This window comes from Camellia sinensis, chromosome 14 (assembly GCF_055761805.1).
Source record: "Camellia sinensis isolate YWXY chromosome 14, ASM5576180v1, whole genome shotgun sequence".
Classification (NCBI taxonomy): domain Eukaryota; kingdom Viridiplantae; phylum Streptophyta; class Magnoliopsida; order Ericales; family Theaceae; genus Camellia; species Camellia sinensis.
Genome location: NC_138974.1, coordinates 22,651,838 through 22,679,224, shown reverse-complemented (window position 1 = coordinate 22,679,224; position 27,387 = coordinate 22,651,838). Strand labels below are relative to the sequence as shown.

The window sequence follows — 27,387 nt, the reverse complement described above, 5'->3', positions numbered from 1 at the left end:
GGCTTAGCCCACCCAAACTATGGTCTCAAGACGAGTAAAGCCCTAGTTGGCCGGGCTCACCTTCGGACCAAATGATGAGGCATAGTTCATTACTTTCTTTAGTCATGTATAATTTTTCAGTTATAATATATAGTGTTCCAAGTTATGATTCAACCATATTATATTGTAATTCTAGGAACTCGCTTGGTCATAAAAATTAAATTGCATGATAACTAATGAAAAGGTAATGCCACAATAGGGTTAACCTAAGGTATATAGGGATAGAGGGAGGTTATGTGCGTGTTTTAGATGAGAAATGCTAGAGATTTTTAAAATATAATTCTTTGAGTACTTTTAGTATCATAGAATGCGTTGGAATGAAATGCTTATATAGTTTTGTATTTCTTTTACTCTGTTTGGTACGCCTTACGTAAAAATAGTCATCTCAAGAAAAAAAAAAAGAATATATATTCATTCTTCAAAGTTAAGGACTATACATTCTATTCCATCAGAATTCCATTATAGAATCACTTTAAAATAATGTCAGTTGGCACCAATGTCCCTTTCCACTCCCATATCCACCACTACCTACTGCTATAGCTATTGCCACTCCCATATCCACCACTATCACAATCACTCCCTTACAATCGCAACAATTGTTACAATTACCGCCTTATCACCACCAACATCCTATTACCATCACAACTATCACCATCATCACTATCGACGCAACAACTAATAACGCAACAACTAATACCCTACCACTAGCATCATCATTTATTACCATCGTTTACCACCACACACTGTTACAACCCCAACCCTACTACTAGCTTCTTAGTGTTTCCATTGTCGTAACCACTTATCACAACCACCTACCACCATCACACACTACAACGATTACCACCGCCACCACCCTTCCACAATTATTAGTACTAACATGATCCATATATATTTAGATTGGTTGTTACTAAATTGATTTAAATAAATAAACTCATTCGATTTTTGTTAGTTTAACAGATATAACCAAATATGAGAATGTGAATTGTTATTCAATTCCTATGTCATTTTATGTTGGTAACTACACTGTGAAATGAGAATAGACATCCAATTATACTTAACCTATATTCCATTTTGACTCCCATTTATTTTTACGTTTCAAACATGCTCTTAATTTTACCTTTAATAATGTGATAAGTGATTAACGTTTAAATAATTATTCGATGTGAATTGTTGCTTAGTTTAAAAATTAATTATTATTATCATTATTTTAATTTTAAAAAATAATAATTAATTTTTAAAATAATCAATAATTGACATCGAATAATTTAGATGATTGTTAATAAAAATTTAAAAATCATACTTCAAGAAATTCAAACTTGTTGATCCCAAAAGGAGGACTGAATTAGTAAATAATTTAGATGATTGTTAATAAAAATTTAAAAATCATACTTTAAGAATTTCAAACTTGTTGATCCCAAAAGGAGGACTGAATTAGTAGCCTAGGATTCTGCCATTGATGTGGTTAAGGGACAATTTGGTTGGCTTGAAGCTTGTAGGTAAGAGTGAGAATATCTTGTCTTAAAAGATTAGTCTTTGTGGGAGCATCTTGGTAGAGAGACAGATAATGAAGATGGGGGGCCATGGGCCATGTTGGTGGGACCTTCCATTGCTCTCATTAGTGGAGCATGCTCTCTCTCATCACTGGAAGAAGTGGAAACTGCAATGTCAAGCAAAGCTAAAAGCCTTTCTCTACCAAAACCAAAAATCTCTATCCCCCACCCACCCCCACAAAAGCAGAGCAAGCAAGAAAAAAGTGCCAAAGGAACAATTGTTGCTCACATCATCATCATCACCCTTTTTGATTTTCTTCCTCCTCTCCTCCTCCTTCAGTCCCACCCCCAACCACTACCCAACTTTCACAAAGCTCCCAAAATTCCTCTGTAAGTCTCTCTCTCTCTTGAACTTCTATTCTGTTTCCATGCTTTTCCTCTAATTCATATGTTGATTTTGGTCTTTTTAACCTCTTTGAGAGCCCACTTTTTAAAATAGAAGATAGAATTAGAACGAGGGAAAATAATTGGTCTCTGAAACTACTCTGCTTTGTTCTGTTCTTTGGAGTATAGGGTTTCTCTTTGCCAATCTCACCCAAAAGTTGGGAATTTTGGAATACCCAGAAGCAAATCTGTTGAAAGATTGAATTGATTGACATGGATTCGTTCAATCAGACAACTGGGTTTCGTTACAATCCGAATTCACGCACTGAGGGTGATTCTGAGTTTTCTGGGATTCTTGAAATCTATGTTCACCATGCTAGGAACATTCACAACATATGTATCTATGACAACCAAGATGTGTATGCAAAATTCTCTCTCACCTACAACCCAGATGAGACTTTCTCGACTAGGATCATCAATGGTGGTGGCAAAAACCCCGATTTCAATGAGAATTTGGTGATCAAAGTCGCCCAATTTGATGCCGTTCTCAAATGTGAGATTTGGATGCTTAGCAGAGCTAAGAATTTGATGGAAGATCAGCTTTTGGGCTTTGCATTGGTCCCAATATCTTCAGTGATTGGCCAAGGAAAAGTTACCCGAGATTTTAGTCTATCTTCCACTGATTTGTTCCACTGCCCAGCTGGAACTGTGAAATTGTCTCTTTCTTTGAATACAAATGTGTCAATGAATTCATTCTCTGATTCTGTCACCAATTCCTCTATAACTTCAGAGGTTGTGTTGTTGGATAGGAAGATTTCAGAGGCTGTTTTGGAGCCAATTGAGTATACGAGGATCGAATTCCCCGATGTCAATGTAGTTAGAGAGAATCAACAGATGGTTTCTCAGTATTTTGACATAGCACGACACGGGTCTGTTTCAAGGCAAGGGTTGGTTGGACCTGGTTCATTTCTTCATCTCGGAGCTTCTCATCAGCCAGTCGACGACTATGAAATGGCTGCGAATTCATCTGAGGACAACCGCGGCGGATCTGTATCTCCGAATGGAAGTATTCAGAATTCTGGGTTTTTTAGTTCAACCATGACAAGCCTCAGTGATGATAGAAACTCAGCTGATTCCATGGAGAAAAAGAATCAGTTGGCTGGCGAGTTATCGAACTCGCCTAACGCATCGTTCACTACTGAAGCTAATCAAAGCCCGAGTGTTAGTCCGGACACTCCAACTTCAAAGAAGGGAAGTGAAATGAGAGATGAGAAAGAGCCGAATTTTTCGGGGAAGGAAGAGGAGAGCAAGAAAGAAGGGAATATCGGTTCTGCAAAATTCGGTCAAGTGTTTCCAGCTCCACTTGGAAACATCAATCTTGAAGCCGAGCAATCCGCGATGCAGCAACAGATAGTTGACATGTACATGAGGAGTATGCAACAGTTCACTGAGTCTTTGGCAAAAATGAAGCTCCCAATGGATCTTGATAACCCGGTGGTTGAAGACCACGGCGACGTGATTCAAAACAGCAAGAACAATTTAGAAGTTGAGAAGAACAAAAAGGACGGTTCACGTGTGTTTTATGGTAGCCGGGCTTTCTTCTGAATATGTTCACTTGTTGAGTGCCTACCAATTTTATGTAAGAGGTTGTTAGCTGCATCAGATGGTTTAATTTATCAAGGCTTGGGTTTATTTCATCTCCATAAGTGGTAACAAACACTTCAATTCCTTTTAGCCTTGTTTAACCCCTTTCTTGTGAAATATTAAGATCATAATTCACTTGTATTCTCTCTGTTTTGTTAACTTCCATCACTACATATTTATTCCTTACATTGTTCTAGTTTTGTATTTGTTTGTTCTGTTGTTCGGCCTTGTAAGAAAATTGATTGGGTGGTTCCTAATCCTTGTTTTAACCTTGGGCTCAAAATTTGATACTACTTAATTTCTGTTTTGGATTTTAGGAAATAGCAGATCGTAGCATTGATATTGAGAAACCTCTCTCTTTGCTCAGTGCACTGAAACACAACACTTTACACATGATTTATTATTGTTTCAAAAAGGCTTCTCTCCAGTTCATGTTGTCTGAAAATTTTCCAAGATCATGGAAAATGCTTCTCTTTATTCTCGGAGGTTCGAGTTCTAGAAGAATTATATACACCCTGTTATTCTCATTTTTGCGGGCATTGCAATTTCAACAAATTTTTTGATTTTTTTTTGATGACTCAGTAATGGCCCAATGGACTGGCCCCAAGAAAGGAAGTTTCGAACTTGAGACTATAGAGGTAGCACACCACCAGGCCAACCCCTAGAGGCTAACAATTTGTTAATGTGTAGGTTCTAAATTAAGCCTACGGACCTTTGATGTCCTTCAGAGAAAATAAAAATAGAAAATCCATTTGCTGTATGTAGTATTTAAGATGAGTGGCATTTGATTCTTAGTAGAGTTGAAATGAGCTTATAAATTTCTTATGTGTTGAACTTAATGAATAGTTTATGTAGAAGGTAATGAAAGAAGACAACAAAATACTAATTAAAATTAAAAAGCTATATGTTCCATAACTTAAATATTATGATATCATTCACGTAACAAATGCATTATAAAGAATGCAAAACAATTCTAGAACTTTGAAATACACACAATGTTTTCATTTTATAAATGTTTCGAAACATATTTAGAGTGCATAAATTGAATTATGAATAGATTCATCACATAGATGGTGTTTGAAGGGTTTAGTAAGTGTCATTGAAGTATTCGCAAAGTGTCTATAAAATATCCAATATTATGAATTAAATTTTTTAATTAAGGTACATGAAAAATATCAGTCTCCCACACAAGATGTCTCCTCCATAGAGTATTGGTGCTTCTTGGGCATTAGGTATTGTGTTTCAAAATATGATCATCTTATTTCGTTTGGATATGAAAACAAACCATCATCAAGTAGGTTGAATGGAAAGAAAAAGGAAGACGAAAGAAAAGTGAAAGATGAAAAGGAGCCAAATTTCTTGGCTAAGAAGAGAGTGAAGAGGAAGGCACAATACGGCATTTTTTCAAAAGGTTGCAAATTAGCAGCATTTTTGTAGAATACCATCACAAGTCCACCTATCACAGTGTTGATGTTGCAATGAACGACGTTGTCCCGCGGTTGACAAATAAGGCTGTCAGCTGCAGTGAACGGGTGTGGGAAGTGATAACATTTACTGAACGCTGCAATTTATGAAGTAAAACAGTGTCTGATTGTTGTATCTTTTAAAGTCCTTACTCCCCTCACTCTTCATATAAGATCTCTCTCTCTCTCTCTCTCTCTCTCTCTCTCTTCAATTGCATAACACTCTTTATCAGATTGATCTCTTTCTACACTTCAATTGCATAATGCCATCAATGATGGCTCAATAATCCCACCGCAAAGCTCAGAACAATATGCAGAGAGCATGGTTTACTGAATCAATTGCTCAATTAATCAGTTGCTGAGTTAGGGTTTTCACTTAGATCTGCACGTTCTCTCTCTTTGCGGAGCTTCTCTATCAACTAATCCAGACTATGTTAGCAGATGATTGTGAGGAATTTTCGTTTCCTTCATCTCTCTTTGAATTTTTTATTTTTTACTTTCATTGCTTTCGTTAATATAACTGTAATGTGGTTGTATTTTTTCTTTTTTCTTTTTTTATACGATTTGGTTTTCTGATTAGTAACAGGTTTTGTGACTTTAACACATGATTCTTTGTTATTTTCGAAACCGTCTCTCTTTGATTTTCTGATTTTCATTGTTTCCCTTAATATAAACTCTGATATAGTTGTATCTATTTTACTATTCACTTGTTTGGTTTGAGTTTTTTGGATTAAATTTTTTAAAAATTGACTTTTTTTATTTTTGTGTTTTTTTGTTTTTAGTGAATATTTTTTAAATTTTAAACATTTTTTTTACTTTTTTAGATGCACCTTACTTAGGTGTATCTAAAAAGTAAAAAATTTGTAAAAAAATATTTAAACAAATTAATAAATACATAAAAATATAAAAAATGTACTGAATTCTTGTATTTTTTTGTATTTTTGGTATTTAGTGAATTTTTAAAAGATTTTTTTTTAATTTTTTTACTTTTTAGTTGTATTTATGTTAGGTGTGTCTAAAAAATAAAAAAATTACTTAAAATATTAAAAAAATTCAATAAAACCAAAAAAACACGAAAAATAAAAAAGTAGAATTTTCTGAAAAATGTTTTGAAAAATTGAAAACCAAGCAATGGTTTTCTGATTATAAACAAGTTTTCGGTCTAAAATCTGTATTCATAAATAAAATGATGAAAAAAAAAAATTTGAACAGGAAGATGTGTGAGCAGAAAACAGAAATGCGAACTCAAGGAGAATCCATTTTTATATAGGTCAATCTACCCTTCAAAAGAATGATAATTTCGAACTTAGAGGTGCCGTTTGGTAACATTTAAGTTTTCAGTTTTCAATTTATATTTACAAAAATTTAAAAAATTCAAATAAAAATTTGTTTGGTAAATTTTTGATTTATAAATCAATGGTCTCAGTTTATAAATTTGGACAAAAAAATGTAAACTCAAAAAATGAGTTTACGTTTTGAGTTTGTTTTTTTTACCACCCAACACTAGCCATCACCCGCCACCAGTTTCCATCACCGTCTTCCGCCGCCACCACCACCACCACCACCCACCCGCCACTACCATCCACCGCCCGCCAACACCACTCACCACCCACCTGCCACTACCATCCACCACCCGTCACTTGCCACCCACCCGCTACCACCACCCACCACCACCACTACCATCACCCACCACCAACCCGCCACCCACCTGCCACCACCACCACCTACCACCCACCACCACCATCCACTCGCTACCACCCACCACCGTCACCCATCCACCCACCACCACCACCACCACCCACCCACTCGCTACCACCCACCACCCGCCACCGTCACCCACCACCCACCACCACTACCCCCACCCACCCGTCACCACCCGCCGCCACCGCCACCGCCACCGCCACCACCCACTCACTACCACCCGCCACCGTCACCCGCCCACCCACCACCACCACCCGCCATCCGCCTGCCACCAACCACTCGCTACCATTTTCCAGCACCGTCTTCTGCTACCACCACCCGTCATTATTTTCCACCACCGTCTTCAGCCGCTACCACTCGTCTTCACCCACCACCCGCCACCACTTGCCATTTCTCACATTTTTTTTATATTTTTAAATTTTTTTAAACATTTTGTCTAAATTAAACGCGTTTGTAGTTTTATGTTTTTCTAAAAATAAACAAAAAATAAACAAAAATCAGTTTATAAAATTTTTGTAAATATAAACTAAAAACGTAAACTTTACCAAACTGGCAAGAGTTTCATATTTATTTATTGTTTTCCTAACTTTAATGGTTGATGCCTCCGGTTTGCTGTCAAAACTAGTTTCAAGGAAAAAGATTGGTAGCTCGAGAAATTGGCTCGAAAAATGGCTCGAAAGAGAAGAGAGGGGAAGAGGAGGAGAGAGGGAGAAAGAGAGAGGAGAGGTCGTCGCAGCTCCCCTCCAGTCCTTCTTCTTCCTCCTCCGTCGCAGCCCCGCCTCCGGCCCCGCCTCCTCCTCCAGCCCGATTTTTATGGCCTCCTTCCCTCCACTTCTCCTTCTTCCTCCTCCTTCTCCCTCCTCCCGATCTGCAGACCCACCCTTCTTCTTCTTCTCCACCCTTCTTCTTCTTCTCCCTTCTTTTTTTTCTTCCTTTTGCAACAAAAACACAGGAAAAAAAAAAAAAGACACCAAAACGACCGTTTTGGTGTCGAGCCAAATTCGAGCCACCGAGTTTCGAGCTACGTAGCGGGGTCTCTAGTTTCAATTAGTCAGTGACACTTTATACAATCAGATTCAAAATCATTCGGGCAGTTGTACCCATGCCATTCACTTTATACAAGCACTGACTGGTCGTTCCGGCAGTTGTTCAGATGTATAGTTTTTGTATTCATATCTGTGTTCAGTCACCTGTGTGCCTAGACTTTTTTATTGTGATTTATTTGTATTGTGCTGTCAGCAGATGTTTGGTGGCATTTTTTAAAATACCGATTATAAGTGACTATCAATGTTTAATAAATACTGAAAAGATAAGATGACGGTTATATCTACCATGCTTAACAAGAAATATTCTACATTTGGTTTAATTTTGAAATTAGTTTTGGAAGATAAGTTTCTGAAAAGAGTTTTAAAATTGAAAACTTATTTAGTTATGAGTTTTCAAAACTAATTTTTGAATTGTATATTTTGAAAATAATTTTTAAAATTTGAAAATTCAAAATTTGTTTAGTTGTGAATTTTCAAAACTAGTTTTTCAACAGAGTTCTTTTGGCTCTTGTGATTTTTTTGTCTTGTAGTAAACTTTTTTACAATATTATAGTCAATTTTGTTTGAGTAATGCTAGGGATCATAAAAAAAAAATATCATGAAAGATTCTTCACTTTTGGATTATACATACAATAAAACACCACACTCTAATTAAAGGATGGGAAACCTTCATGATGCATTTCATATTTATTTTTTTCATGATCCTTAATATTATTCATTTTGTTTACTTCTTTTACATACCTAATTTAAATGTATTTTCTAAATAAATCTAATCTAATCTATAGGGCAGAGTTTCACTCCATATATATTAGTTCTTATTAACGTTTTTAAAATCTTAACTTATTTTCTGATTTATATCCACTCAATCTACAAACATTTAAAATGTTTCACATCTATGAAAAATGTATAAAATTATTGAATAATGAGAAATATAAATAAAAAAAAATGTTTGACCCTAGTTTACAAATTGGGTTTGGCTTCTCTTGAGTTGAGATCTCAACTTGGGAAAGCGTTTGAGTTTGGTAGGCCCATTTTGTAATCAATTCTGATGATCCGAACCGTTTTACTTCTTAGACTAATTAAGTAAAATATTCATGCAACAAATAAAATGTTTGGATATCGGTACTTAGATATTTGAATTATATTTGTTTTAAAAACAATGGACGACAAATATAATTTCAAGAATAACTATTTATTTTTTGTATTATAAATTTGATTCAAACATATAGTTACCGATGTCTGACTATCTTAATTTTTTGCATGAATATTCTATTCAACCAGTTTTACAAAGTGAGCAGTTTGAATTATCAAAACGGGACTTATGATGGGCTCTCTGGATCTATCAAGTTCTCTAATGTTGAGATCCCAACATGAGGGAAGCTTAACCCTTAAAACTAATACAATTTTAATGTTGTATGTATGTATGTATGTATTAAATTTAGTTTTCATTTCTTCATATTTTCTTTACTGTTTAAATATATATAGATTATATACTTTTAAAACATAACGAATTATTTAGTCAATACTTAAAACCAAACTAAAATTCCACAGTGGTCTATCGGATATAAATGTTGCTGATTTGGCCCACTATTTTGAGAAATATTTTTTTATTAATTCAAAATAACAATTCATATTGTTTCAATTTTTTATATGAATTGGCAAAAACATGCATTACAAAGTTTCATAAAAAAAAAAAATCGGAAAACCCAATACCAAACCGGCTTTGGATTTTAAGTTTGGGTTCAAATGAATTTTGAAATGTATTTTTGAAAACTCAAAACCAAACAAGTTTTAGATTTTGGGCTATGAAAATTGAATTTAAAAAGTAAACCATATAAGTTTGTGAGATTTTAACCTTAAATTTACAAAATCACATAAATTTTCACGAATTTAAGAAAATTTGTATTCAACTTACATATTTTTATGAAATTACTAATGTATGTTTGTAAAAGCTTTCGTAATTTTATGATAAGATTTCATACGGTGCACACTGCAACATTTCCCTCAACCTTAAGGTTGAAAAAGGAACCTCCACCAAAAGTTAGAAGTTTAATTGTAGTGGATATAGTGGGCACAGCGTATTGGAGGATCTAGCCTCTCTGCCTCTTCCGCCTTGTTGTTTTGTTCTGCTTTAAGTTTCTATGTACCAAAAAAAAAAAAAAAAAAAAAAAAAAAAAAAAAAAAAAAAAAAAAAAGAGAAAAAGGGACTATGGAAACATCTAATGGTCCTAAGACCAATATCTTAAGGGTGAGCAACGATTTATCCGATCCGTAAAAACCGTCCAACCCACATACAAATAAGCGGTTTCGCAAACATAATATGGGCGGATGCGGTTTGAAATATGACATATTTGCGGGTTGCGGACGGGTTGCAAGTTTAACCCCACGTTTTTTTTATTTATTTATTATTTTTATTTTAACCGTTGATTTCATTTCTATATCCTACGTAGATGTTTTTGCCCAATACAAAACATCCTTTATTTTTTGAACTTACTCTAGCATTACATTTGCTAATAGTATTATATAAACTGAAACTGAAACTGAATAAATACTGATCATATTATTATTGTTACATAACTGAACTTGTCTCGGATGAAGTGTGATTTGGAATTTTAAATTCCTTAATAAATATGGAGTTTTAGTTTAGGATTTTAAAATATGTGCTTGTGTTAATTTATGATTCGATTTAAGATTTTGAATGATTTACTTATGTTACAAATTGATTTTGTTTTGTTTTTAATTTTATAAGTTCTAATTTATTAATTATTATTCTTGAAGTATTTTAGAAAATGGGTAGAAAAGGGCCCAAAATAAATATTTACAAAATGAGAAAAAAATAAGACTCAAAAATAAAATTTTGAAGAAAAAAATCCAATCCGCAAACCGCCCGCATATCCGCGAACCCTATCCGCACAAACTGCAAATCGCACTGCGGGCGGTTGCGGGTTGTCTTTTTCCCAAACCGTATAGATGCGGGTGGGTCTAAACCGATCTGCAAACCGTTCAAATCTGAACCGCGCACACCCCTACAATATGTTATGATGTAAAATAGGTGCAAGGAACTCTCTTAGAAAATGTAGGGTAAGATAACCTCTGAAGTTACTCCTCTTTCAAGTGTGTGTTTCTTCCCAACTTTGGAAATTCATATAATTCCTTGGGTTTTGGTTGCATTGATATGTTTTTCCAGATTTAGCATTATAGGAACCATATTGCTTTCCATAGATTTCTCACGCTTAATTAAAGTGTTGAGCTCTATGAGTATGATGAGAGTAACAATTCCCTAGTCTTTGATGATTTTTCCTATAATCATACCCATGGTGGCGCTTAAAATTTATTCTTTTTCATTTTAATTCTTAATGTTTATAATTTTTTATATTTTACTCCAACAGCTAACTTTCATCTAACTTGGGATGGAAAATAATGCATACGCAATTACGTGGCATAATAACACATTATTACACTTTGTCCCTTAAGTTTCAATGTTGTCACTTTGCCACTAAATTTTTTTTCTCACTCTAACTGTCACACCCCAAATCCGGGCATGACCGGCCGTAGCCCACAGGCACTTAACCCAAGGCACACGTAAGCCTAAACATGAACCCAAAATCACAAAGAATAAATGTGATAATAGCCTAGAAATAAATAAATCAAAACTCAATCCAGTAACATACCACAATTGAAAAACAAGTCAGTTGATAGCTCAGTGAGTAGCAACATAGATAGTAAATACAGTTTTGAAAACAAGGTTCAATTCCAAAATAAGATATATATCATAGAAACTAGATTGGCATACAGTTTGGTAAAGAAAATCTGTTTCAAAAAGAAGGTTCCACAGTTCAACGGTTAAACTACTCATGTCTCTCAAGAACACGATAAATTACATTTTCCACTTAAAACAGATTACAACATGAACACCAATAATTTTCTGGGTACCAATAAAAACAAATAATATGTCACACACTTCTCAAGGCTATAAGCCCCGTTGGATCAAATACCGAACTAAGAGTCATCCTCAGGGTGGCACCTGGGCCTTTTCTCAAAGACGATCTGATTGAAGGTCACCTAGCATTTTTTTAAGGTATTTTCCTTACAATCGTTGAGCACTAGAGTCATCACGGCCCAACTCGGATCTGTTCCCTAGTGGCCAGAGTCATCACACACAGTGGAATAATTTTCCTGGACTAAATACACATATGGTCCCAATAATCAATACACTTCAGTTTCGCAAAACATGGTAGTTCATCATTATAAACATGAGACCAAAACAAATAGTTTACAGTATGCCAAGTTCACACATGTTTCAGAAATAATTTGATTCAATTGATAATATAATAATTTATCAAAACAGTTTAGTCATAAAACAACAATTTAATTTTTCAACAGTTTAGGGTTGGGGAACATTTATAAAAATATGTAGCATGAAACTACTCACCTGGACACGATAAAATATAATCCTCGAATAAAGTATGAAAGTCCAACTAGTGCCTTGAACAAAGTATTAAAACTACACGTCACCACTAATTCAAACATACTAAAATGAACAATAAACTAAGTAACCCCAAACTAAAGCGCACTAACACGGCTCAACCCTACTCACTGTTACTCTTAAATATTACCTGAATTCATGTTCTTCAAGGTCTAAAACCACCCAAGACATGGGTTCCGATCGAAACTTAACTAAAAATAACTTTAAGATAAAACAGAGTTTTAAACAAGTTTTCTCAATCTATTCGCTAACTTTGAAAATTACAAAATCCATTCCACGCTATTCGAAAAATTCCAAAAACCTCCAGACATCAACTAATATATCCTAAGTTTCAAACCCAATTGGTTTCACTTGATTTGATTATCAAAATAATTATTTACAATTTATTATATCTAAACAGGTTGTTTTCTACAATACTTTAAAGAAATTGACGGTTCTCTTAGTATACACGAGCAATCAATGCAAGGTTAAAAATTTAAGAAACTAGACTCGTAACTGGTTATAATGACGCTGATTTGATAATTTTTGGATTTATACCCAAAGAGAACAACACTCCCGAATTTACTGTTTAAAACCAGTTTTCTAGACATATTTGAACACATCAGTTTATATGGATTTTGACTCCCAAAAATTATGAAAAAATTTAGATATGCAATTCAATATGTAATTAATCTACTGTAAAAATTTCAGTTCAAAATTCATTCGTTTGATATGGTTTCTTGATTTTTAAAGTTCGTGATTATGCGCAGAATTTTTGAACTAAGAATAATATCCATTCTTTATACATGAATTCAACTCCTCAAATTTTTTAACAGTATATATATATATACAAAACACATAAACCTACAACCTCTCCATCAATGAACTAAATAATAATAGAGTAAGGATAAAGAACAAAAACAAAAGGAAGAAGAGAGATAAAGACCTACCACACACCCAAAAATCCTTCTTTGTTTGCAACCCTTTCTTTTTCTTCTTCTTATTTTCTCTCAACCCTTCTCTCCCGTGGCTACTGTGTTTGCTGCTGCTATAGTGTAGATTAGGAACCCTAGGGTTGTTATATATTGTATTAGGCAACTTAGGGTTACTTTATATATCCAAACAAAAGGCTCTAAATTATTATCTCTTTATATTATTTTAATTTCTATCTCCATTAAAATATAAATATTATTAGATCAAAATATGCTTACTAATTTGGCACTTAAATTTATTTATTTATTTAAATAATAAATCTTTCCTCTAAATTAAAGACTGTCACCATAAATTTATTTTAGGTTTAAAAATTAATTAAAAGATCCTCCAATAATATTTAATTTGCACCTTAGAATTCACCACCAAAATATTTGAGATTTTAATATTATTATTTAATTATTTACTTAATTTTTATATTCGGGTTCTCACACTAACCCCAAATGTTTTTTCCTTCTAATTTACTCCAAGAACCAATGTCCATCCAAGTTTGGTTGGAAAATGCCACATTGGTAGTCTGAAGGCATAATAATCAATAGCTCACCATTCTGTTCCATTTCGGCCTCCACTATCGCCCTCCATCGGTATAATATCACTATTGAAACTGTCACCACCCTATTCTTATTTTTTCTCTCAAATTCAATTACTATTTTAGTAGATTTTGGAAAGGAAATGAGATAGCGGAGTGTGAGGTTCAAATTTGGGAGCAATGTGGCTGCTACAAGTGCTTGCGGATCGGGTTGGATTGAGTGGCCTCCTATCCGCCATTTGTCCAAACTTACGCAGATTGAAAAAAATCAATTTGTATTCATCCGCTTTGTTAGTGGATGTGAATTGAGCAGCCTGTGTGGGTTAGCGGATAGATGTAGATGTTACCTCTATCTTCAATCCTCTTTGACCTCCTTAACTCTTCCTTCAACCTTGTTTTCCACTTCTAGCCTTTTGCCCTACAGTGATCATCCCTACCACTACCACTACCACTACTACTTTCATCCCTCGCCTTTCTTAGCGGCTCTAGTAATGAAAGAGAAGGTGGGATCATGATGTGTGTGTGAGAGAGAAAGAGAGAAAAGATCACACAAGAGAGAGTGAGATCGTGGGGACCAAGATTTGGTTCGTAGAGTGTAAGATATGATGTTGCTATAGGGTGGAGAAGGAAATTAGAGGAGGTGTTGAGTTGGAGACGAAGGCAACAACGGTGAAAGGGACCGAGGATGGAGAAGGGGATTAGATGAGGTGTTGGGGCAAGTTGAAAGGGTTGGGATGGTGGTTGTCACGACCCAAACCCGCCCCTATAGGCTTAGAATCGTAATCGGCCAGTAATCTTAGGATTACCAAAGGCTTCTAAGACAGATTAACATAATATTAGGGGCTAACGAAAGCAAATAACAAATATACAACGTCCATAGAGTTGTGTAGACTTATATGAGATAGAAAATTTTAAAATTTATATACATACATTTACACATCATCATATATATAGGCTAGACTAAAAGAGACTTACCCCTAAATACAGAATAAACAAAAACACTTGTTGAACCAAAACATGAAAACAAAACTTGAACTTTATGTACATAGCCATAACTACTTGACATATCCGAAACCTCCACAGGAGACACATAGGTTAGCTGACAAAATAGAGTCTAGGCAGAAGCCCTAGGCCTAGTTACGCGTGCCTGATCACCTACATACATAAATATAAACAGTGAGCTAGAGCCTAGTGAATAATAACAGATTAAAGATTTAATCAATGATGTCCATAATAGATGAGGTATCACATATGTGTTATGTTTTATTAATTGAACCTAAGAATTTTAAAGAGGCCTTGCTAGATGATAGTTGGGTCAATGCTATGCATGAAGAATTAGGTCAATTTGAACGTAACAATGTTTAGACTCTAGTTCCCAGACCTAAAGACATGAATGTGATAGGTACCAAGTGGATCTTTAAAAATAAATCTGATGAGAATGGTACTGTGGTTAGGAATAAAGCCAGGTTGGTTGCTCAAGGCTACACACAAGTAGAGGGTGTTGACTATGATGAGACATTTGCCCCAGTTGCACGTCTCGAATCTATTCGTATTTTACTAGGTGTTGCTTGTTATCTTAGTTTCAAATGGATGTGAAAAGTGCCTTTCTGAATGGGTACTTGAAAGAAGAGGCATATGTTGAGCAACCAAAAGGGTTTGAGGATCCTAAATGTCCAAATCATGTCTACAAGTTACACAAGGCTTTGTATGGATTGAAACAAGCCCCTCGGGCTTGGTATGATAGACTTACTACATTCCTTCTTGATAATGACTTTCAAAAAGGTAGTGTGGATAAGACCTTATTTGTGAAACATACTAAGTCTCATATTCTTGTTGCTCAGATTTATGTTGATGATATTGTGTTTGGATCCACTGCTGATCATCTTGTGAAATATTTTTCGGATTGCATAACACATGAGTTTGAGATGAGCATGATGGGAGAGTTGTCTTATTTTTTGGGTCTTCAAATTAAACAGTCTCCTTCAGGTATGTTTGTTTCTCAGTCTAAGTATGCCAAAAATCTTGTGTCAAAGTTTGGTCTTGAGTCTGCCAAACATGCAAGCACTCCCATGAGCACTAGTCTTCACCTTTCCAAAGATTTCTCTGGTATTGATGTTGATCCTACCCTGTATAGAAGTATGATAAAGAGTCTTCTTTACCTCACTGCCAGTCGTCCTGATATTGCTTTCAGTGTAGGTGTTTGTGCCCGTTACCAAGTCAGTCCTAAAGAGTCTCATCTTCTTGCTGTCAAACGCATCATTAAATATGTTAATGGGACATTGGGGTATGGGGTTTGGTTTTCTACTGATACTACAACTGAAATTACTGGTTTTTCTGATGTCGACTGGGCAGGGTGTGTTGATGATAGGAAAAGTACATCCGGGGGGTGTTTTCACCTTGGGAATAATCTGGTTTCCTGGCACAGTAAAAAGCAAAATGCCATCTCCCTTTCGACTGCTGAGGCTGAGTACATTGCTGCAGGGAGTTATTGTGCACAAATGCTATGGATGAAGCAAATGCTTCATGATTATGGGATCAAACAGGACACTCTCACTATTTTCTGTGATAACACAAGTGCCATAAACATTTTAAAAAATCTTGTCCAACACTCTCGCACCAAACACATTGACATTCGTCATCATTTTATTCGAGAGTTAGTGGAAGAAGGCCTTGTTGTTTGGAACATGTACCCACTAAGCATCAAAAAGCTGATATTTTTACAAAACCCATTGATCTTCTTGGATTTGAGTATCTTAGAAAGACCTTGGGTGTAGTGCTCAGTAACTAGGTTGTTTCCTGTTTATTAAAGTGAGTGTGAGTGGTTGGCTTATTGTACTTGGATGTAATAATCTCATTGTCATTGAGTCCTGACATCTTTGCATCAAAAATGTACATGAACACTGCTCATGTTGCTTACAAGATCTCATTATTCTTTGTTCAGAACTCATTCTGAATGCCCATACTCATTTACTTCATGATTTCATTCCATACACATCCTTGAGATAAACTGTTGCAGGGGTTTCCGCACAAGTGATTAACGTTCTCTATGGACCACTAACAATGTTTCTTGTACTGTTTTAGAGGAATTGACCTATACTAGTATATCATGGGTGATGTTGAGTCTCTTAACCATCTACCATTTTTTTTCACTTCCATGGTTTCTCCCTCAGTTCATTGAAATCCGGGCATTAAGAAAAGGCTACCTCAGAGGCACCAACCAGGCCATCATTTTTTATTTCATTCTTCTCTGGTTCGGTCTCCATACTCTTGAGCGTGCATGCCACCAATGAATGACCACAAGAAAAGAAAAGTTCAAAAAAAAAAAAAAAAGGAATCATTGATTGAGGGGGAGCCTCCGCGTTTACTCAACAAATACCCCATGATTCCTAGTGGTTTGACTTTTCTCTGTTATGGTCCGTTACTCTTGTCGGAGGTCTAGCCATCCAATCACTACGAGGATTAACTCTAGCTCTGTGGGTCTCGAGGATTGCACACACACATTCTATTTGTGAGCTCTCATGTGTGTTTTTAAGTTATGCATTCTTATGATGCTTATGGCTTTGATTACATTCTATCTGTTTTGTTCATGACCTGGTGTTTCAACTTTTTTTTCTACAAATTTTCAGGACTCATGATTAATGGATTCCTTTATCCTAGTGATATAGTTGTCCACTTGGACTCCCTGCTGGTTACAGGTCATCTTTATTATTTTTTGTTTAAAAAAAAAATTAAATGAATAAATAAATTTGTTGTTTTGTCCCCGCTCGAGCGGACATTCCCACGCTCGAGCGTGGTTTTGAGCCTTGCAGCATTTTGCATTTCACTTTACAGTTCTGAGAGGGGTGAATTGGCGCTCGATCGTTCGTTTTCGCGCTCGAGCGAGTCTCCGCGTGTTCTGGCTCACGCTCGAGCGTTAAAACCCACGCTCGAGCGAACTGATTTTGTATAAATCTCCCTCCTTCGACTCTTCAGTCCATATTTTTCCACATTGGTCTCTCTCTCGTAGGGCATCCTTTGCGATTCCAGTCCATTGTTCTTCCTTGGTGACTTCTTGAGGCTCTCAGTGTGTGTGCACCCCTAAGGTATATCTCTCATCTCTTTCTCCTCTGTTCTTGTGTCGTATTTTGGTCCCTTTGATTTCTTCATCTTTGTTTTGCTTAAGTTGATTTTACAATGTGTAGATGGGTCTATTTTGTTTTTGTTTTTTATTTCAAGGGTTCTTCATTGTAGATATTGTTTATGTCATCATGGTTTCATGTCTCTCTTCTGCATCTAGGATTAGTGGTTTGGGTCTCTAGGGTTTAAATTTTGGTTTTTTTTTTTTGTTGTCCTAAGGTTTTGAGTTCCCCTGTTTTTGTTAACTATGTTGGACTACTGGTTATTAATGGTTGCTTTGTTTACCCTGTAACCTATCTGTCATTTTGGGTCTTTTGAGTCTACATTATTGCCTCTTTGTTTATATTGCTATATCAAATTGTGCTGCTAATGTCTTGTGGTTTCTCTGTTGGTTTATGTTTGGTCTTGGATTGGGGGTTATCTGTGTTGGTTCTTTGTTTTATCTAGTTGTCTTGGTTTAGTCATGTCCACCTTCAAAAGACGCAAGTCTACTGCCCCTCGCCCTACCTATAACACTGACCGCTTTCCATCGGCTGAGAAAGCCAAGTTGTACCGAGAGTCTTATCCACCCCGCTCCATTCATCTTGAACGTGATGTTCAACCCTCCACCTTCGAGTCTATCCCTATCTGTTCACTATTTGATCCCTTTGGTGGGGATAATGTCCTGTTATTTTCTGGTTCTCAAAACTTATCTTGGGTGCGCGAATTCTATTGTAACATGGATAGTCTTGACAATATTGGGCCATCCTTCAAGACTTGGGTTAGGTCTAAATCCATTACTGTTACCACCGACATTATTCGAGAGTTGTTAGGGGTTAGTGAAAGATTCCCCATCTTCTACCCTTTTCCAGTGCGCCCCACTTGTGACTTTGATGAGGTTGCCCACACCCTTTGTGGTTTCCCCCGTTCTTGGCCTTTCGGTTCCTTGATTAAACAAAATGAGCTTCTCCCACAGTTTAGGTTGCTCAACCTTATTGTGTGTGCCAATATCATTGTTACCACCCATAGCTCCGAAATTAACCAGGACCAAGGGTTTGTCCTTCAGTGCCTTGCTCAAAATCGTCCCATAGATCTTGCCACATTGATCATTCAAAAGATGGTTGCTGCTTTTGAGCACAACAATCTTGGTTTACCCTATGGGTGCCTCATAAACCGACTTCTTGCCAAGTTTGAGGTCCCTGTTTTTGATGAGGATGAATTTGCTTCCCCTTCCTAGCCTTTCACCAAAAAGACTGTCTCCCAGAGTCAGTCTCATACTCGGGGGGTTCCTTTTGGTACAGGTAGATCTGGTGCAGGTACTAGTGATGCTGCAGCCATGGCCGAAGAGCCTGAGTATGATGATGCTACTACTGGTGGAGATCTTGGTGAGGGGGAGTAGCTCCCTCCAGTTCATACGGTTCGTGGTCAGCTTCAGTCCTTTGAGAGATCTGTTGCTTTCCGGTTTGACCACCTCAAGAGAAGGATGGATATCTTTGAGGCCAGGCTCACAAATTTTGAGACCACTGCTGATACCCGGTTAAGTGCCTTGGAGGCTTCTTCCCAGCGCATTGAAGAGTTCGTGGCTCAGTCTTTTTCTCAGCTGGCTCAGATTCTGTCTTTGCTTCAGATGTAGTCCCAGCCCCCTGCTCCGTAATCTTTGTTGTTCTGGTCTGTTTCTCTTATTTTTGATCCCTCCCGGATAAAAAGGGGGACTGGTATAGATTTTTGGTACAGTTCAGTTGGACTTTCAGTCGGACAGTTGGTACAGTTGTTTTTTTGGTTTACATTGATGGTACAATAGTTTTACTTGGGATTATATCCTTCATTGGTATAGTTGGATAGCTGGTTGGTCTAGTTGGATATGTTGGATATATATATATATATATATATTTTTGGGATAGCTGTTTTTCTTTTTGATGGATGGATTTATATTGTGTTAATACAGTTCCACTATTTTGGTTGGCTTGTGTGTTTGTGGTTATTTCAGGGTGATTGTCCACAAGCATGGATCTCAAATTTTCAGCGATTGATTATGGTTATTGGTATTAGTTTTGTTTTGATGATTTTGATAGGAACATTGTTATAGAATGGTTTTGTCTAGGATTTGACAAAGGGGGAGATTGTTAGGACCCTTTGTTGTCAAATTCCATGGAAAAACCAAGGTTGTAATCAACTTGTAAGTTTCCCATTTTTTTCCAGGTTTTTGTCTTCCCGCTCGAGCGGGGTTTGCCATCTCACAACATCTCTGCCACGCCTGCAAAAATACTGGATGTTGTGATTCTACGCTCGAGCATGGAAACTTCCGCTCGAGCGTGGACCTTGTAGGAATCGCGGAAAATGCAGTCTCCGCTCGAGCAGGAATTCCCACACTCGAGCGGAGCACGCAATCTCAAACTCTATATATTCGCGTGTTGGGTCAATTTTAGGATTACTTCTCCTAGATCTTGTTTAAGGATTTTAGGGTTTTGTTTGAGGTGTTTATCTAAAGTTTTGGTGAGTTTTCCTTGATATATTTGAGAGGGTTTGTAACCTATGATCTAAGATACATACATCAAGGAGGTTGTTACTTTATATTCAAGAGAGTGTTATTCTTCGGTGGATTCTGAAGATTCAAACGTGGTGTTTCAAAGGAGTTTGATTCTGTACATAGTCGTTGATTCGACAAGCGAAGTTATGGATTCAACTTCAGGTTGATCAGTTCCGAGATGAAGGCTTGGTGAAAGAATTACAGAAGGTGTGAAGACAAATTGACTGAGTTGGGTCATTTGTGTATTATCCTTGTAATCTTTCTTTCTTCAGTAGTGGATTGATTAGTTTCGTTTTGCCCGTAGTTTTTAATTACAATTGAAGGTTCTTCAATTGTGGTTTTTTCACGTAAAAATCGTTTGTGTTGATTTATTATTTATTCAGAAAAACAACAATCTAAATCACTTTCGTAAGTGCTTGATGATTTAGATTGCGTGTTTTGAATAATTGGGATTTGGAATATTTTAATCTTAATCTAATCACGAATCACTTAAGATTTTCAATCTTTATTGAGCCATATATCATGTCTAGAATGCTTTGGAAAGAGATGGAGTGAAAATATGAACTAAATGCAATATTTCCAATATATGTTGAATGGAGATGTTCGCTCGAGCGAACCTTTAGTCGCTCAAGCGGTTTGTAAAAGACTGCAAAAGTACTAAATGCCTTCAATGTGTGCTCGAGCGGTAATTAGTCCACTCGAGCGGTTTGTAAAATTCCGAATTTCTCAAAAATGGTTTCCAAATGCATTTTTCAATCTTTGAACCCATACACATCTTGATCAAAACCTTAAAAAGACTTCAGAAAACAAGAACACTTATTTACTTATAAACCGCTTGCTCAAAATCTTGAAGCACAATTATTAATTACTTATTTAAATCAAAATTTTACTTGATTTGAAAATCGAAACCCATGAACTCAGGGTTTCTAAAATCTTTTTAAAATCAAATGACAATGAAATTGCATATAATTTATGAAGCTCAATTTAATCATAACTCCCAAAATCAAATCCAAAATAATTAATTTCTAAGTTAACTTTCATAAACTTAGACATAGTTCCAATTCTTCATTTTCTTGCCAATTTCTTTTTAATTACATAAAATTGACTTCAAACTCTTTTCTATTTTCCCTCTAAACATGAATTTAAAATTATAAAACTCTTAAAATGTATTTGCATGTATGAAATTAAGATTAAAACTAACTAATTTTATATTTTCAAAATCAAATTATAGTTAAATTCTTGAATTGCTCTAATTTAGATTTAATTCATTTTCTTTATATCAAACTCAATTTCGAACCTACGTACTTTAAAACATGAATTAAACTTCCAAAACTCTTGGAAATTCGTGATGCATGTGCAATTGAAACTCCATTTCATGTAAGACAAATAGATTCAAAACCAAAAATGGTTAATGTCCAAATTAACTTCTATATATTTGAACCTAAGTCTATTTCTTCATCTTCTTGCTAATTTCTTTCCAATTATATGAAGTTGAAGTATTAAACCCTTGGAAAATAATGATGTATGTAAAATTAGAACTCAAATTCATCAAAAATAATTAAAATTATTCTCAAAAGATGATTTTCTAAATCATTTCATTGTTCTTAAACTTAATTCCATTTTCTTTATTTTTTTTCCTAGTTTCTTTCTATTTTCATGAAATTAATCCCATTTACTTCTTGATTTTAGTTGCTAAATAATGAATCTACAAAAATCAAACTTGAAATCCTTACCTATCATCTTCAATTGTTGAATTTCTTGAGCCTTCTTCCTAATTCTTAACACAAGACTTGAGCTCCTCTTCTTTCTCTCTCTCTCTCTCTCTCTTGGTTTCTCTCTCTCTCTCTCTACCAGTGTTTTCTGTCCCTTTCTCTAACTCTCTGTTTCCAGCACTTACATATGAACTCATATATCAATATATTTTTATGGAAAAAGGTTGAGACCCACTTTTTTCTCGAACCCTACCACCCCCAATGTATTGGGATTGGCCAATTTTTTGTTTTTTATTTTTATTTTTTTCTCCTATCACTCACTGACATGTGTCTATGAGAAGTTGTGGGGGTCAAGAAAAAAGGAGGTCTCTATCATTTTTATATATATCATTTGTTGCCTCAACCTTACACGTGCACACACACACACGTCAACATACACATACACACACACACACAAAATATTCCAGCACAACACTCTCATACATTCACACCCACTGATTGCTCAATACACCCACACCCACATACACCCTCAATTCTAAATTCTTCCATAATTCAATTAATACTTAGGATTAATCTAATTAAGCAACACTTTGTCTTAATAAATCTTGATTAATACATTGTTAATCATAACCAATCACAAATCCCACATAATTTAATTAGTCTAATTTGACCTCCATTAAAGCCCAATTAATGATATTTAATTTTACCAATCTGAATCAGATTTTTAGTCAGACTCCCAAAAGACTCCAAATACCAAATTAACCTTATTTTCATCATCAATTTTGATTTTTCACATCAGCAAGACTTTCAATTTCAGATCAAACTCAAAAACTTCGTTAATAAATTACATACTTAATTGAATACCTCAATTGAATACCTCAAAAATAAATTAATTCATAATAATCTTAATTCCCAATTTTCAGAACTTAATTAACTCAAATTCAGACCCAATTAATCACATCTCAATTTTACAAATCTGAATCGAATATTTAATTAAATTCTCATACGGTCAGATACTCGAAATTAAAATAATTTAATTCACCAATTATACTCTCTTGAGCCATTTAAGCTTTCAATTTTTAATTCCAAAATAAATCCTCAATAGAATCATATATGAATCAGCCTCCACAACTTTCATAAATCCCAAATTAAATTAGAATAATGGACAATTAAAATTCACATCTCCTTAATTAATTAGATGCTAATTATTATGCACGGTGGAGTCATCACAGCAGTGGTAGAAAAAGAGGCAAGAGGAGAGGAACTAACAAGGGTGGGCTAGTGGCAATCAAAAAAGACGGGAGAGTGGTGGCCAACGGTTAGAAAGAGTGAACGAGAGGTGGTCGCTGCCTAGTGAGAGTGAGAATAGATGAGGAAGAGTAGTTAGGGAAAAAAATGGGAGGGAAAAAAAATGAAAGGGCAAGAAAGGATTTGTCACCATGGTTTTACAAATTTTCATCTATTTTGTAAGGATAATTCTACTTACACCACAAAACTATCTCCTTAAAATCTTATTTTATTTTTCTTACAATTTTTATAACACTATTTCTACCCTCATCCCTACCCTTTGCTCTTTTCCTTACACCCAAACCTTTCAAACCTTAGTTTCTTCACCTCCACCCCATCACCACCATTTCCACCACTTCACCACCATCATCGCCATTCCACCACTACTCCATCACATTTCCTCTCTATCCAGGCCCTCTTCGCCTTACCTTTTTCTTCTGTCGTCGCCATTTTTCTTCTTCTTCTTCTACTTTTAGATCTAAAACAAATCTCTCTCTCTCTCTCTCTCTGTGGCTCTGACAGCAATGGAATAGAGTGATAGGTTGGGTCATGATAGTGAAGGTGAGGACATGATTGTGAACGATGGAGCAGTGGTTCTATTCACGATGGAGCGGCAAGGGGCAAAGCTAGGTTGCGACGGTGGAGATGACGAACGAGGTCGTGATAGTAGTAGGATTGGGTTGGGTTGGGTTGGGTTGCCAATGGGGGGCTGCACAAAAGGTGGTCATAACGGCGATGTTGCTGCAGAGGTGGTTGCTGGTGATGATTTGGCAGTGAGAGCTTTCTAGGTGGAGGCAACGGTAACGACAGTGGCAATGAGGGCTTGCATAGTGGTAGTCGATGACGGCAGTTGCAAATGGCAGCAGCAATTGCATGATGGTCGGTGGTAGCGGTGGTTGCAAATGGCGACAGTACTATATGAGTTAGAGGTGAAGAAACAATGGTTTGGGTGTAAGGGGAAGATAGAATGGTAGGGATGAGGGTAGGAATGAGGTTATAAAAATTGTAAAAAAATAAAATAAAAATTTAAAATTTTAAGGGTGTAAGGAGATAGTTTTGTTGTATAAGTAGAGTTACCTATTTTGTAATTATTCCTTCTTTATACCATTTTTGCTTTTATTTCTTTAGTGAGGGTACGCTATAATAACGTCTTTTAAAATTTAAAAAGAATGTATCAAGTCCGATAAGTTTAATATAAGAAAAAAGACGGAGACCCCCTTGGGACTGTGAGCCCCACGACCCCCTCTTCTTTTCATTGGTCAAAAATATATATATATATATATATATATATATATTTTTACTCCCCCACTCATCAACCCCCACGTGTGTGTGAGGGTGGTGGGGGTGAGAAACTGAGGGGGCCTGTATCAGTCCTGTTAATATAATTGCATGGTCCTTTTTAAGGTTTTAATTTATATAACAGTATGCTTCTTTTCCATCAGTTATTTATTTAGTGTATTACACTAAAATTTATGTTTTACCCTTAATGATTCTTATGTCTACGTGGTTTAGTCTCATTAAAGGGCAGTTAATATAATTATATTAAACTTGTGAGATTTATTATATATCTACATAATAAAGCAGGATGATTTTTGAATTTGTACTACATATATTTGTCCTACTAGGACATTTGGACGGCTATGATCTATTCAAATTATAAAACAACGGCTGAGATATATTTTTCAAAAAAATCCTACATGACATTTTCTATTTTCCCGCTTCTCTCTCTTACTTTTTTCTTTTCTCACCCATACTTCTATGATCCTAGGATCCCACATTCCTCTCTCTTTCCTTTTTATTTTTTTTATTTTCTCCAATTTTTATTTTTCTCTCTATTTGTTTATTTTCTCCTTTTTGTTCACTTATTTTTATTCATATTTCCATACAAGGAAATTACGGGCATACATAAAATTTTCATATAATTTTATAAACAAAAGCAGTATTGTATGTATGCCCGTGAAAATTGTATGTATACTAGGCACATCTATCTATCTAGCTATATATTATATAAGCAAAAGCAAGTTTTCGTGAGGTGTTTTATGAGAACTCCAAAATTTTATAATATTGTGGTTTTATTGAATTAAAAAATAAATTTAAAAGTGTTGGGATTACAATTATATTCTAATCCTAACATTATTTACACCGTGCCTTCAGGCACGGGCGTACACTAGTATATATATATTTTAAAATTCATAGGAGTAATAAGTGAAATTTACCCTTTTAGTAATTATAATTACACTTCATTTTAAACATTTCATATTATTATTATTAGCTTATAACCCCGTGCTATACATGAGATTAAATAATGATGGATAAATTTATTTTTTTTAAAAATAGATAAGTAAATTTTAACTATTTTAACTAAGTGGTTGTTTGAAATTAACATTTTTAATGACTTTTTGACTATTTTAAGAAATAAGAAAAGTTATTGTGTTTAAAAATGAATTTTTTAATTGTATAATATAACGCGAAGAAAATTCATTAAGAAAACTCGTGAACTTGGTTAAGAATATGAAATTAACCTCACTCCATGACTTGAATCAATAAAATCATAAAGTCAATTTAAAAAAATCATATTTGTTTCTAAATTAAATAATTCGAAAAACATTAGCATATCTTGATATATTTTCCTATCTCTATCTTATAAGATTATATATATCAAAAAACAAATTTAAAATATTTAGGTTGAATAAGTCAATAGATTTGTTTCTATGATTTTGTGAGGTTACATGCCATTTGTGAGCCCTTCATATTAGTTAGAGATTTAATGAAATTATGAGTGATTTTTTTTTAAATGAAAAAAATAAATTTATTGATGAAAACAACGTACATACATACTGAATCAAAACATATATTTGTGAGTCCTTCATATTAGTTAGAAATATGAAAAAATTATGAGCAAATGATATAAGCAAACAAGTTTATTTGTACAAAAAAAAAAATAATAATAATAATAAATAAATAAATAAAAAAAAGCAAAATCATAATAGTCATAGTCACGCACCTATAATATTACTCATATGTATGATGACTAAATAATCAATACATATGTCAAACCATTTGCAAGAAAAATGTTCAAAGATTGCAAGCAATTTTAAAAGGGGGGGGGGGGAACAGAGGCAATTATAAAAATAAAATAAAAATTATCGAAATAATGGATATTGTCAAAACTAAAAGGTAATATGGTTAGATATTCATAATTCATAATAATATGATAAATAATATACTAAGTAATGCTGACTTAAGCAAAAACATGATCTCACATACATAAATAACAATCTAAATGACTTCCATGAAAAATTTCAAATGATTTGTAACTATACATTCAAGGACTTCTATGGAAAATTACAGAACTTCATTCAAGGACTTCCATGAAAAATTCCAAATGATTTGTAGATCCACATTGAAACAACAAAATAACAACAATAACAACAACAATAATAATAATAATAATAATAATAATAATAATAATAATAAAATCTTACATGTTGTCAACCTGAGTGATTATCATTGTAAGTTTTGCTTAAGGTAGTGAAGTTAGAAAATAATCAAAATAATGCATTTTTGTTGTTGTTGTTGGTAAATTCATCATTGTATCGTCAACTTTCTTTGACTCCTATATATCTAACAAAAAAAAAAAATAAACATATAAATATAAACTAAAACTCTCACATACTATAATCATAAAAATATTGTAATATCTCATGGATTAACATCTGTAATAAAAAAAAATGAATAATATTTAAAATCTATATCAAAAAAATTGATAAAATAATTGAAACAAGTGTTGATGCCATATGGTGAAGAAGATATTGAGATCTTTGGGTTGTTTATGATTTTTGAATTGACATGCTTTAGATTTTTTATTTTTATTTTTTTGAATGATTACATCAATACTATATATATATATGTACATAACGTATAGCATATAGATAAATTATATAATAGAAGCAAAAATGTTGTGGTCTCTTTGAGACTCAAAATCTCAATCTAATTTTCTTATATTTTTTTAATT

General features: G+C 34.7%; 1 protein-coding gene across 1 annotated transcript; it reads left to right on the top strand.

The window, feature by feature from the left end:
- The first annotated feature begins 1,682 nt into the window (after positions 1-1,682).
- Positions 1,683-3,859, top strand: LOC114281047 (uncharacterized). Its single transcript, XM_028223485.2, has 2 exons — positions 1,683-1,919; positions 2,103-3,859. Exon 2 carries the CDS (start codon positions 2,187-2,189, stop codon positions 3,516-3,518), a length of 1,332 nt encoding a protein of 443 aa, XP_028079286.2. The 5' UTR covers positions 1,683-1,919; positions 2,103-2,186; the 3' UTR covers positions 3,519-3,859.
- The last annotated feature ends 23,528 nt before the right edge of the window (positions 3,860-27,387 follow it).

Bases quoted from the DNA above. Each gene is read 5' to 3' on its own strand.
- LOC114281047 (XM_028223485.2), top strand. From the start codon at position 2,187: ATGGATTCGTTCAATCAGACAACTGGGTTTCGTTACAATCCGAATTCA.